Consider the following 12,784-nt stretch of genomic DNA (forward strand, 5'->3'; position numbering starts at 1 on the left):
TATCTCCGTCTACCCATCACCAAGACCAATTTCTCCGGCGGAGCTACAGAACTTCGAACAAAATGGCCGCGCGACTCCCCGTTAGCCAGATGCCGGCCATGTTTGTCCGACGACAGCCCAGAGTCCTCCGTTCGTCCCGACGTAAGTTTTGCTGCCAAGACCTGAGTTCTTTATGGAGATGCGAGGGAGCTACCCATGTCCTCACGACCGGCGCATGTTTCCAAGACGTTGGCAATGCCTACAGTTTATTGATCAACAAGGCACTAACGGCGATTCTGTCCAGGCCTTCAATCATCCTCCTCCATTCAAACCCAGAACCCCGCTTATCCTCTATACCCCTCCGTCATTCAACTCCTGCACCAGAAGGGAATTCCCGAGTCGGAAGTTTCCAAGATTCCCGCATCTGGCCCCAAGGGTCGTTTGCTTAAGGGTGATGTGCTCGCCTATCTCGGCCAAATTGCCGCCGAGTACCCAGCCAACCAAGCCGCATCATTGGCCAAGCTTACACACCTGGACCTGAGCAACATCAAGATTGCGGCGCCAGTTTCCAAGCCCGCCGCACCGGCCGCGGAAGAGAAGAAGGAAGTTGTCGTACAACCGCCGCGCATGACCTCAATCGCGATCACAGTCTCTTTGTCTGCTGTTCTCTCTGCGCAGAAGAAGATCCAGGAGAGCCTGGGTGTCACTGTGCCCTTGTCGCGCTTCCTGGCCATCGCGACCGATCTTGCAAACGATGCGCTACCACGCGCCAAGAACGAGAAGCCTTCTTCGGACGAGCTGTTTGATGAGGTTCTCGGAGCTGCACCTGTGAAGACGTCGCGTGGCGAATACATTCCCGAACTCAACGCCTTCGAGGCCCCCGTGACCCGTCAATCTCAGCCCGTGGTTGAGGACATCATTGACATCCTCAGTGCTAAGTCGGGCAAGAAGGTCGCTGCTAGCCCGGTTCCTGCTATGGAGGCGGGCGCCGCGCAGAACGTCTTCAGCCTCAATGTTCCCGCCGGCGAGGAGCTCCGCGCCAAGACCTTCCTCGAGCGAGTGAAGACTCTTCTGCAAGTTGAGCCTGCTCGCTTGGTGCTATAGAGCTTAAGTTCCCCTTACGATACTCTCTTCTTCCTCTTCCCCCTTCTAAACTCTCCTCACTATTCTTCCATCTTCACCATTTGTCAACTCATGTCATCTTCGATCCGTGATGGAAGGGTTCAGATTTGTATTCAGTGTAGCATAGATAATTTCATACCGGCCCCGTGGATCCACGGGCTTTCTTTTTTTTCACCAGTAGTTCAAGGGTCTGGATACGCATCTTTATTTGCGCATTTTTGTGCAGCGGCTTGACACGACTGTATCAAGCGGTTACTCTAGTAGCTTGGCGGATCCAGCAGCCATCTCCGGGGATTCTCAATGCGTACCGCACTCCGCAATGGTGGGCGATCACCAGTGTTCACCACAAAAATTCTACCATTACTGGGATAAAATTGCTGGTGGCTGTGGAAGGAGGCCTGAAGTATAGTTGTCGGTGGGGTTTCAACCTGCTCGTAGGGGAACAGGGTGGACTGGACGTACGTACTTGGGGATTAGGGTGCCGCTGGAATAGCTGTATATGCAATCGGCAGTAACAAGATAGCCCAGCTAAGTTCTAGGTAGCCCGCACATCCATATAGGGGCCCGTCAAATAAGACCCTAGTGTTAGATAGACAGAGCTAGATTGGGCATCAAACATAGGAATATTCTCGATGGGGGCAATTGAAAGTGTATGTGTAAATATCCATGCAAGAGAAATTGACTCAATTCAGTACAGGAATAGATTTAGTCCCACCGAAGGGAAGAAAAAGACCGAGGCAGATGATATTGAATTGCAAAGAGTGGTAGTCGTATCGATGTCATTAAGAGGAACTGAAAGCCGCTGGAAAGGGAAGAAGAAAAAGAAAAAGACAAAACCAGATAAATCATGCGCTATTCACATTTTGACCAAACGCCATGCATATGTATGATCCACGCCGCGATGGATTGGCCCCCAACACCTTGAGCGCCTCTGCTAGAACCGAGATGAATGTAATGCTGCGTGGTAAGAGACGATCTTATGCATAAACCCTGAAGATTACCCGTGGGTGACGAGGGTTGTAGGGAAATGTGGAAGTATGGAAGCAGAGGTGGCAGGGAAAATGGAAGGAGGGGCAGAATGGGTAAAGGGATAGTGAGGAGCAGGGATTGGCGAGACTGTGGGGGACAAAGGCAGCAAATAATTTCGCTGAGATTTTGTAAAATCAGGACCATGTCGAGTGTCCAGGCGGCCGATTTTGCAAACATAAAAGACCGCAACTCCGTGCCAAGTGCAAGAAAGTAAAACAGAAAAAAAGTCCTCCGAACCCCATGACCATGGCGTCGTGACACTGATCACCGGATAACTCCCCATTCCGAAAGCTTGCTTCCTTCGCGGCGCGACTCTCGATTAGCTCGCTTGTCATGGATCTTCCAGAAACGAAGGGTTTCATCACCGGCACCCGTAACGACAGTTTGGCCGTCAGGGCTCATGGCGAGGTACAACACACGGAATGTATGGCCCGTCAAAGAGACGACTTGTTCCATCCGCGGGTATTTCCAAATGACGATCTGATTTTGGCTGTAGCCATGAGTGCTGATAATCTCGTCGGAGTTTTTGGACCAGGATAAATTACAGACTTGGCTGCCTGTATCAACTTCCTTGATCAACGCGCCAGTCGATGTGTTCCAGAATTTTATTGTGCGATCGGCCGTGCCGCCCCCCGAGGCGAGGAGATGGTGTTGATGCGGTGACCAGGCAATGGCCTTGACAGCCGCACAGTGATCGTTGAAGCGATAGAGGGGTGTTTCGTTAAGCTTGTCCCAAACCATGAGCTTGTTGTCATTGCCTCCCGACGCGAGCTGGCCATCCTCGGTATTCCACTTCAATCCGCAGATTTCCTGCTTGTGGCCGGATAGCCGCCGGAGATATTGGTCAGGTGAGCGAACGTCACGGTGGTAGATCAAGCGGTCACGAGAACCAGAGGTTAAGATGTGATCATTCCACGCCAAGGCACCGACACGGTTGGTATGGCCAACCATCGTCCGAAGTCGCCGACAATGCTCTGCGTCCCAAATTTGCACGAGACCCTTTCCGGTCCCAACTGCAAGGTGTGTGCCTCTTTGAATCCAGCTCACACTAGTGATGGTGTCATCTTTCAGTTCGCAAAGCTTTGTGACTTGGCTTGACTGTGAATTCCACATATAGACAGAATTGGCCAGGCCAACTCCCAGCACATTCGAGCTCCCCCAGTCGACCAAATTTAGATAAAAGTCATCTTGGAGATCCGGGGCGTCGAGAACTTTGAAAGGGACCTTGTTGATGAAGCGGGGTTGTTTTCGGGGCGTTTCAAGAATCCGTTGGCTTTCGTAGCGAATGGGGGAGGTACTGTAGAGTTCAGAGCGGGGGTTCAGATTGACCGTGTGCGCGCTTCGAGGAGTCTTGGATGGGGTTGGGTGGCCCGACCCAGGTCTGGTCGGGCCATAATTCAAGATGTTTTTGTGCGGGGTGGACGGAGTGATGCTGGCTGGGGGGAGGTTGGCACCAAGGTGGGAGGGAGGGGTGTGGGATCGCGTCTTATCAACGATTCCCTTGCTGAAGCCGAGCAAAGGGTCTGATGAGAGGGTGTCGAGGCCAGGTTGAGGAACAGTGTTGCCAAACAGTTCACTGCGTAGCACTTTTGAGAATGTTCTGTTTGCCTCTTCGACTATTGACCGCTCATGTCAGCAATGCTGGTTGTACAGATGGTTGTCGGGCAAGAAACTTACTCTTTTGGAAGTGCAGTTCAGAGTGGGGAGCCCGGCGCTTCGACTTTGAAGGGGTTGCGGGACATCCATCCTCGTGCAGCAGGTTATAGGTGGCTTGCAAGTCTTGCCCATCACGATTGGGAATGAAGCTTGAGGGAACAGGTCAGTCAAACACTCATTCAAATTTCAACTCGAGTGACCAAAGGCGACACAGCCGGCGGCTCATCAACCCATTCAACGTTGCCAAGTAAACGTACCGGTCACCATAAACTCGTTGCCGCTTTCGACACGGGCTCATGCCTGGCGTGCTCTCGCGCTGACGTCCTGCCTCTTCCATGCCTCGCAATGCCTTCTCAAGTGCGCGTGCGTCCACAGGCTCAGACCCCACATTCTCGGATCTTGGACGAGCTTGCACATGCTCCTGATAGAAGATTGTCTTTTTGGCAGGCACACTAGGAGGAGTTGTCGAGAGCGGAGGAGAGACCATATTAGCCGCTGCTTGAGCGCGAGCTGCGCCTCTTGTGACCCGCCCACCGCTACTCATCGTTGCTGGCTGCTGTTGAGGATGCTTCCCCATCTTGGCTGCAGGTCTTTCGCACCTGAGAGCAGCCGCTTGCGCAACAATCGAGAATTGGCAGGGTTTCGCATGCGATAATAATGATTCTGCCAAATAGTATCGCCACGAGCTATTGCAAAGAGAAACGGCAGGGTATGACCACAAACGGCGGGAGGCGATCAGTCAGCCGAGCCAGGCGGAGCGCTCTCGTATGTTGGTTGTGATGACAGAGGGTCTCTGGACCATGAACAGGCGCTTGGACACAACAATGGCTGAGACCAACCCACCACTCTCGCAAACGGAAGATATAGCGTCGCTGTTTCAGCAGCACAAAGAAAATGAGATCCGAGAACTGAGCCGAAGGGGGGGGTTTCGGATGGAATGGAATGTCTACAAGGGAGGGCTGTTGATGGCTTGTCTCAGGCTCTCGACATCCCTCTCGCAAGTCACGCGTCGGAAGCGCTATACCCTTCTTGGGACTAGCGCAGGGCAGCCGGCTCCTGACCACACCACAGAACCGCTACATCCTGGGGGGTCCTCACTCACTAAGGACCTTTAATATGGGCCTCGCGGTCTCAAGCCTGAATGACGATGCTTTGTCGGACCATCTGGATCCACATTTTACTCCGCTGTCTTAATCCGTTGTGTTCGATCCGCTTTGAAAAACCGCCATGCAATGTGGTTGGTGCGGATTGACTGTATGTCATCCTGAATGACCAGAGCTTTCTTTGTATGTGTACTGCAGGGTCGCAGACGCTCAAATCCATGTTTCGTTATAGAGGGCGCTCGGGTTTTTTGGGTGCAATCATAGCAGTATCCACGACTCGCCGAAAACCTGCATTGTTGACTGGTCGCGCGATGCGACGCGTGCGTCTTATCGAGGGGTAGAAGGAGCTACGACACCGGTTTCTCATTGTTCACATTGGAATTTCATGATAGGTTGTGGTGAGCTGTGAATAAGAAACGGATCGACGCGACTGGCGGTGTCGTCGCGCCTCTGCGCGAGCTCAACGCGCCAAGCTTGGGCCAGCCCGGTCGTGGACACTTTACTCACTAAGCCTCGGGAATTTACTCCACTGGAAATGATGGCTTATCGCCTCACACCTCTCCAGCAAGGGCTTGCTGACCAGGAATTCAGTCCCGTCCGTTGGATCGCAGTATCGTTCATCACTCATGTCTGATAATTTGAGTGCCGCCTCATGGGTATACTGTATGTATCTGATACATTGAAATGCACATTTGGTTCGATTTTATACTAGACCCATTCGATCCGAATCCTGAAGGATTATGTGTGTATACACTGTCCACGTGTCGTTCGGCATTACGAAAGCTGTACCTCCACTTCCACAAAATTAGAGTCAGAATTCGAATGCTCTGTCTGAGGGGGAAGGAGATGCGAGCAGTCACGGTTTGATGCGATCTATCCGGTATTATCTCGGCAACACGACACTGGAAGGTGGTTGACAAGGAAGCGATAACGGTTCAATCGGTAGTGGCACAGTAGTGACTCCCACGCGCCAGTTACCGCCAACCGAAACCTCCCCCGCAGAAACCCTGCCCTTTTTTGTGACACCTTCCGCCGTTGGGGTTTACTATGCCTGCAGCGTCCTCCAAATCGGTCTTTTCCTTGTCCTCTCTGCGTCGCGGATTTTTTCATAAAGCCTACTACTCCTCGTATCCGAACACCATGGCCTCCAAGCAGCCCGCCAAGGATTTCTTGTCCTTTGTCAATGCCTCCCCCACTCGTATGGTTCTTCCAAAAGCTTCCAACCCCCCACCTAGAGCTTTGCCGTTGACCCAGATCTAGCGTTTCATGCCGTTCAGTCTGCCAAGGATCTGTTGACCAAGGCCGGATTCGAGGAGATCAAGGTATTTGACCTACCAGTACTGTTTGGTCCCTGCTGAACTGGTCTGACGCTTTTGATCAGGAGAAAGATTCTTGGGCGAACACCTGCAAGCCAGGTGGCAAGTACTTCTTGACTCGCAACACGACCACCCTGATTGCTTTTGCCATCGGAAAGCAATGGCAGGTCAGAAGCTGCCAGGCCCCAATATCCGTGCTAACCGACCACTGACATCTCCCACAGCCGGGCAACTCCATCTCCATGATTGGTGCCCACACCGACTCTCCTGTTCTGCGGGTGAAGCCCGTGAGCAAGAAGAGCGGGGAGGGCTTCCTTCAAGTTGGTGTTGAGACATACGGAGGAGGCATTTGGCACACATGTATGCCTTTGAATTCTTTCACTGCTCTTTGTGCTTTGACGCATGACTGACTCAGCCAGGGTTTGACCGCGACTTGGGTGTCGCTGGTCGCGTTATGACTCGCGCCAACGATGGGTCGATCGTGCAGAAGCTGGTCAAGGTTGACCGTCCAAGTAAGTATAGGGAGGCTCATGGTGAATTATGCATCTTGCTGACCATGGGACAGTTCTACGCATTCCAACCCTGGCCATCCACCTGGATCGGACGACTGACTTCTCCTTCAACAAGGAGACGCAGCTGTTCCCTATTGCGGGTCTGATTGCCGCTGAACTCAACCGCACTGGTGCTGACGGGGCGAACGCTCAGGAGGCCGAGAAGGTCGATGACTTTTCGCCTCTCAAGGCCGTGACTGAACGTCATCACTCGCACTTTGTCGAGCTGGTGGCCGCCGAGGCTGGGGTTAAGCCCGAGGACATTCTGGACTTCGAGTTGATTCTCTTTGACACCCAGAAGTCTTGTCTGGGTGGCATGCTCGAGGAGTTCATCTTTTCTCCCCGACTGGACAACCTCAACAGCTCTTACTGTGCTACAGTCAGTCTCATTGACTCCGTCGCCGAACAGTCTTCCTTGGACAACGAGCCTGCCATTCGCCTGATTGCCCTGTTTGACCACGAGGAAATCGGCAGCCGCACCGCCCAGGGCGCAGACTCTAATGCTCTGCCTGCTATTATTCGCCGCCTTTCGGTTCTTCCATCATCTTCTTCGTCGAACACCGATCTGTCGACGGCCTACGAACAGACTTTGTCTACCTCTTTCTTGGTCTCTGCTGACATGGCTCATTCGATCAACCCCAACTATGCCGGCAAGTACGAGCAGGATCACAAGCCCGAAATGAACAAAGGCCCTGTGATCAAAATCAACGCCAATGCTCGGTACGCGACCAACTCCCCGGGTATTGTTTTGCTCCAGGAGGTCGCTCGGAAAGCGGCGGCGGAGAAGGGTGAGCCCATTCCCCTGCAGCTGTTCGTCGTCCGTAATGACTCCAGCTGCGGTAGCACCATCGGGCCTATGCTCTCTGCTGCCCTGGGTGCTCGCACACTGGACCTGGGTAACCCTCAATTGAGCATGCACAGTATCCGTGAGACCGGCGGTACGTACGATGTGGCGTACTCTATTCGCCTGTTCACCGGTTTCTTCCAGCACTACTCAGAGTTGTCCAAGACTATTTTCGTGGATTAGATACATCTGTCATCCTGCACATTAGTGACTGAATAAAAACAAAAAAGGGGGGAGATAATCTCCCGGGATGGGACCTTGATTTTCTCAAGTAAGAGCATACAACAGGCCCACCTCTACGGGCACGAACTGGAGCCGAGCTTAGACGGCGGGAGCCCTCCCGCGGACCTGGTGGCGCTATCTTGCCTTGGCACAGCCGCTATCGGCACGTGCTTGCACGGAGTTCAATCCGCTCCCCCAACTCCACAGTCGTCTTATCGGACATGACACTCAACGGCGTCTAATCTTCAGTCAGCAACATTGTCCATGCCCTCATGACCCTCTATGACCGACGTCGGTGTCTTTAGGGATGCAGAGCACATCGCTGATGTCTCTGGCATTGCCTTTGACAATGTCGATGTCAATAGCTCAACGGCAGGCAGCAGCGCCGGCATTCGTGGCCAGGACCGCAGCCGTGTCAAGAAGCTCCAGACAGCCGCAAAGGTCGCGTTCATCGATAGAGCGCTTCGTGACTTGGACATCTTGATATATTGCCAGCTTTCTGCGCTGTACTATATGGAGTAAGTCTTAGATCGACGGTACAGATACGGGGCCCATCCTACAACTCCGACAGTTGTGAGACGCTATGCTTCGTGTTTCTCATGGTCGCAGTCGTAACGAATTCTGAACCTGGACGTTGATACTGATGGCTTGTGATTCAATAGCTGCTCTCTGATTCTTCTTGCCCTCCGTGCCATTGTACAATTAATATTCTTCACGCCCAAAGCGCCACCCTTCGATCCCACACGAAATCAGCCCTTCATTGGCGCTATTTTCGCCAGTAATATATTCTGCATGCTGTTTCATGGCTTTTTGATTCGCCCTGAAGTTGGGGAATTCACTCGTGGATATCAACATGGCGGGCTTTTTATCGACTTTATTGGGCAAAAGCCTGTACCCACCTTCCGGCTCCTTGTGTTCGACGTCCTCATCCTCCTGGTGGATCTTATCATGCTGGCATTGATTATCGAGCGAGTCAAAATCGTCGGCTCGAGGTCCCTCCTGGCTTCTCTCAGTGCAGGTAATACAGCCACCGCAAATGCCGACGCAAGTGCAGAAACAGCGCCGGCGGATACGCAGAATCATGACGCGGAAGAGCGAGGCGTGCGGAATAGCGACGACACAGCTGCAATCGATGGTTCCTCCACGGATCATGCCACCACCCATTCTGGACCTTCTGATGGAGTTGATGATGAAGCCTTCGACGAGAGGACAAGCCTACTTGCGGACCCTGGTATCGCCGGCAACGGATCACCGCAAAGGGGCGGCCACCCCTTGGATTTGTTCGCTTCTGGGCAATCAATCATCATGGAGATGGGCATCTTCAGTACAATTCGTGATCAGTGGCAGCATACAACAATGCCGGTTCGACGGAACGACGCGGGTTACACCCCACCGCCTCAGGCTGCGACATTTCTTCGTGAGCGCTTAGGGTTGCAAATGGGCGCTGATGGTCGGCTCGTGCGTATCAACCAATGAAGCCCTTATCATATACAGAGCACTGTGTTGTAGTTTGCATCGAAAATTTACATACTCCAAGGTTCGATTTAATTGCAGAAACGGGTTTGGTATCAGCCGTCAGCACGCTTACTGCATCATGGTCTGTAGCTGCATCGCCAATTATTCGAAGCTGTAGACTTGCACAAGGATATCACATAAGGCAGATTACACTCACTCGGGCCACTGACATCGCATTCGGATGATCAATGAGCAACTCGGCGAATTGCGTCTTCATCATTTGCAAACTCAATCCACCCATCCTTAGACCGCCGGTGGCTTTTCATCCCCATCCCCTCCCTTGTTCGAGCTCTGGACCCTTCGATCCAGAATCTCATCCACGATGCCCAAGTCCAACGCCTCCTGCGCCCCCATGAAGTAGTCCCGCTCCATCAATTTCTCAATCTCATCCAACGACAGTTGCTTCTTGCCGGTCAAGTGTCGCTGGTAGATCTTATTGAGTTGCTCTCTCACGCGCAGAATCTCCTTGGCATGGATGGCGATATCGGTCGCTTGACCAAAGTATCCTCCGGAGGGCTGATGGATCATGATTGAGCTGTGCGGGAGACAGTATCGCTTTCCAGCCTCACCACCGCAGAGGAGAAGAGAACCCATTGAAGCGGCTTGTCCGACACAGATTGTGCTCACCGGGGAAGCAATGTATGTCATTGTGTCGTAGATTGCGAGACCTGTATTGGTGGGAAGGCGAAGCGTCAGACTTGGAATACAAGCTATAGTGAGAAACACCGGTACTTCATATCATACCTGCTGTTACCGAACCTCCAGGTGAGTTGATATAAAGGTGGATTGGCTTCTGAGGGTTATCGGCTTCGAGGAAGAGGAGTTGCGCGACGATTGAGGCGGACATTGTTTCGTCGACTTCGCCGTTGAGACAGATGATGCGCTCCTGATGATGAATAGATCAGCAGGGTCTCAACCCATCTGGAAATTGGGGGGCTTCCAACGTACCTTGAGGAGACGAGAGAATATATCATCTGCATTGAGTCAACCAAGACGTTAGCGTACGAGCCCGGTTCAAAGGGCTCATGATCGAGTCGTACAAGTGTGCCAGCCCCCTCCCTAGCGAGCAATATTAGCGAGATCTTTGAGACCTTTGAAACATGCTTTAAGCTCGAGAACATACCACTGTCTCCGTCACAAATGGCGTTGGTGTCCATCCTCGTGGCGGCGTGCGTTCAAGCACTGGTATTGAGGCCGAGAACTGGCGCGATCCAAGAGCGGACTGAATACGCGGCGTCACACAGCGAGCCAGGGGTCGGTTAAGCTGTTGAAACCTCGTTCTGAAGAAAGCGGTATTCATTTTCATTCACTGTCGAGTTTTTACGGTCTTGTAAACACCGACCTTGTGAAAAAAGAACGTAAAAGATAAGAGCTGTTGTTGCGACGGGGCTGCGGCGATCAAGCGGAGTTTGCGGAGACAGCGACTGATAAGCGTGTGTTATCAGCGCTGAAGTGATAGTCGTCGCGACTTTTCCTGCACGACCTCAGTAGTCTCTCCGGATCTCTCAGACATGGAACTGGGCAGACAATACACTTTGGACATGCTACGACGGCCGAGAAGCCCGTTTCGGTCGCAGAGTCTGCTCATTTCACGCAAATGGGGTGGCAATCTCTCAAGCAAGCGAATGCTTGCCGATAAAGCGCCAATCGATGAGCTTCCTGCATCAAAACGTCTGCCGCAATCACCTCTGATCACACATCCTCGGCCTGATTTGACTCAATCTCGAAAGAGCCGACCTACTCATGCGGACAAGTCTGAGCTCGAGAAGAATCCATGGGCAGTAGCGCTTGCCTCGCCCGTGCGAATGTGCACCGTAACGGGCGCGCGTATACCGCGTGATCTGCTCGGTGAATGGGGTCTGGTGCGAAAGCCCGATACGGAAAATCACTACTTGCTTCCAGTTGGTCTCATGAAAGATGCTCTTCGGACGCGACCTAAAACCGAAACCGTCAATCCCGAGGAGATCTCAGATTCACACGCTCAGGAATCAATCACCGAAGATTCAATGACACCAAAGTCAATTCGCAATGAGAAGCCAGGACAACAGCTCCTTCTTCGAATGATGAATTCTATGCCGCTGCTGCAAAGATTATCTAAGCCATTATCTCGAAATAGTGGGAAACGTCCGGCCATTGGCAAAATTTTGCCATTCAGATGGAAACACCCATTTGGTCCTATCACTTCTCGCGTCGAAAAGCAATTACTCTGGAGGCCCGATATGGTAGACTATGTGTTGGAACAACGACGAAAAGGTGTCGTCGAAAATCTAGAAAAGGCCCAGCGGAGACACGCTCGTCTCGATCAGCCAAACGGAGCCTGGACTGTACTTCAGCTTCGGGACACATCGGTCGATGCGCTTTCGGATGCTTTGAGCCAACTGGGAGCCCTCGATCGGATGGCCGCGGGTGTAGTCCTGCTCCTTTCACCCACTCGGGGAATTCCGCGGTCTCTAGAGACCGTATACAATCCAACCACCCAGAGCGAGATTCCCGTTTTCGACTTGTCAGTGCTGCTCGCTGCTTCAGATTTGGCGAAGCTCCGCAAGACAGAGGCTCAGCACTTTCACCAAGACGCCCTGTTCTTTAGACCGGATAATCGCCTCGGTGTCGATACTGTGCTCTCACTTTGGAGTTTGCAGCGATACATGGCAGGCATCGTCTCTTGAACACGTCGAGAGCCTCATTCAGAATCTCGAATTCCGAGGAAACAGGGCATCCATTGACTCAGAACTACGTGGTCAATTCGTGATGAAACCTCTGATTAGAAGCTACGATATGCTCCATTGTTTTCTTTTCTGGGCGTTTTCAAGAGGTACACAGCTTTGCCCATGAATGGAATTTCACACACATCATCAGGCGCCGCAAAGGCCTTGCACAGTCGCCACAGCCGACTAGGCCAATTTTACTACGGAACTGCCTACAAGATTATTCTTCCTCTCTGGCATTTTGCCTGGAGACAGTTGATCAAATTAAATCGCAAGGCAGCAAAGCTACATGAAGTCGATACGAGGAATTTCTCTTTTCGAAAGTCAACAGAAGATTGGGGTGTTGGCAGACGTCTCCAGACGCCGAGCCCCAACAATATGCACCGCCGTGATCCGAGACTGCTCCCTTGAGCTAAGAGTCGAAATTCAACTAAAAGATGCTTCATTGACACTTTCAAACCTCTGCTGGTCTGTGTTGATGGTGACAATGACAAGTATTGCGCAAGAAAGAGAAGTACTTTTCTGTTACTCCTGGAATCCCATGCAGTATCCTCGTCTCCATCGGTACTCACCGTTTTGATATGCACTCGGGAAGATATTCAAGGATACTCTACGCTGGCAGATTGAAATTCTGCGATGTGTAGCCACTCTTGAGACACCTGATATGTCGATTGCGATAGGATCTGCCCAAAATTTTATCGCGAACAATCCCTTTAAATTTGCATTCATTGTGCCAGGATCA

The 12,784-nt window shown here is 52.2% G+C and overlaps 8 protein-coding genes across 8 annotated transcripts; 6 read left to right on the plus strand and 2 right to left on the minus strand.

Moving 5' to 3' along the window:
- Window positions 1-62: 62 nt before the first annotated feature.
- On the plus strand, window positions 63-1,083 carry POX_g08697 (uncharacterized protein; the record flags this gene model as incomplete). Its single annotated transcript, XM_050117467.1, has 2 exons — window positions 63-141; window positions 284-1,083. The coding sequence occupies 2 exons, from the start codon at window positions 63-65 to the stop codon at window positions 1,081-1,083; spliced, it is 879 nt and encodes a 292-aa protein (XP_049965611.1).
- A 1,311-nt stretch (window positions 1,084-2,394) lies between these two features.
- On the minus strand, window positions 2,395-4,363 carry POX_g08698 (WD repeat-containing protein srw1; the record flags this gene model as incomplete). The annotated part of the gene is made up of 3 exons (XM_050117468.1): window positions 2,395-3,746; window positions 3,808-3,935; window positions 4,044-4,363. The coding sequence occupies 3 exons, from the start codon at window positions 4,361-4,363 to the stop codon at window positions 2,395-2,397; spliced, it is 1,800 nt and encodes a 599-aa protein (XP_049965612.1).
- A 247-nt stretch (window positions 4,364-4,610) lies between these two features.
- On the plus strand, window positions 4,611-4,901 carry POX_g08699 (uncharacterized protein; the record flags this gene model as incomplete). Its single annotated transcript, XM_050117469.1, has 1 exon — window positions 4,611-4,901. The coding sequence occupies one exon, from the start codon at window positions 4,611-4,613 to the stop codon at window positions 4,899-4,901; it is 291 nt and encodes a 96-aa protein (XP_049965613.1).
- Window positions 4,902-6,029: 1,128 nt separating this feature from the next.
- POX_g08700 (Aspartyl aminopeptidase) lies at window positions 6,030-7,783 on the plus strand (the record flags this gene model as incomplete). The annotated part of the gene is made up of 6 exons (XM_050117470.1): window positions 6,030-6,087; window positions 6,150-6,211; window positions 6,271-6,372; window positions 6,430-6,565; window positions 6,625-6,717; window positions 6,771-7,783. 6 exons carry the CDS (start codon window positions 6,030-6,032, stop codon window positions 7,781-7,783), a joined length of 1,464 nt encoding a protein of 487 aa, XP_049965614.1.
- Window positions 7,784-8,104: 321 nt separating this feature from the next.
- Window positions 8,105-9,298, plus strand: POX_g08701 (uncharacterized protein; the record flags this gene model as incomplete). Its single annotated transcript, XM_050117471.1, has 2 exons — window positions 8,105-8,340; window positions 8,485-9,298. 2 exons carry the CDS (start codon window positions 8,105-8,107, stop codon window positions 9,296-9,298), a joined length of 1,050 nt encoding a protein of 349 aa, XP_049965615.1.
- A 282-nt stretch (window positions 9,299-9,580) lies between these two features.
- POX_g08702 (ATP-dependent Clp protease proteolytic subunit) lies at window positions 9,581-10,637 on the minus strand (the record flags this gene model as incomplete). The annotated part of the gene is made up of 5 exons (XM_050117472.1): window positions 9,581-10,005; window positions 10,082-10,223; window positions 10,286-10,311; window positions 10,378-10,396; window positions 10,461-10,637. The coding sequence occupies 5 exons, from the start codon at window positions 10,635-10,637 to the stop codon at window positions 9,581-9,583; spliced, it is 789 nt and encodes a 262-aa protein (XP_049965616.1).
- Window positions 10,638-10,848: 211 nt separating this feature from the next.
- POX_g08703 (uncharacterized protein) lies at window positions 10,849-12,003 on the plus strand (the record flags this gene model as incomplete). Its single annotated transcript, XM_050117473.1, has 1 exon — window positions 10,849-12,003. One exon carries the CDS (start codon window positions 10,849-10,851, stop codon window positions 12,001-12,003), a length of 1,155 nt encoding a protein of 384 aa, XP_049965617.1.
- A 162-nt stretch (window positions 12,004-12,165) lies between these two features.
- On the plus strand, window positions 12,166-12,453 carry POX_g08704 (uncharacterized protein; the record flags this gene model as incomplete). Its single annotated transcript, XM_050117474.1, has 1 exon — window positions 12,166-12,453. The coding sequence occupies one exon, from the start codon at window positions 12,166-12,168 to the stop codon at window positions 12,451-12,453; it is 288 nt and encodes a 95-aa protein (XP_049965618.1).
- Window positions 12,454-12,784: the final 331 nt, after the last annotated feature.

Source organism: Penicillium oxalicum, chromosome VII, assembly GCF_001723175.1.
Source record: "Penicillium oxalicum strain HP7-1 chromosome VII, whole genome shotgun sequence".
Lineage (NCBI taxonomy): Eukaryota > Fungi > Ascomycota > Eurotiomycetes > Eurotiales > Aspergillaceae > Penicillium > Penicillium oxalicum.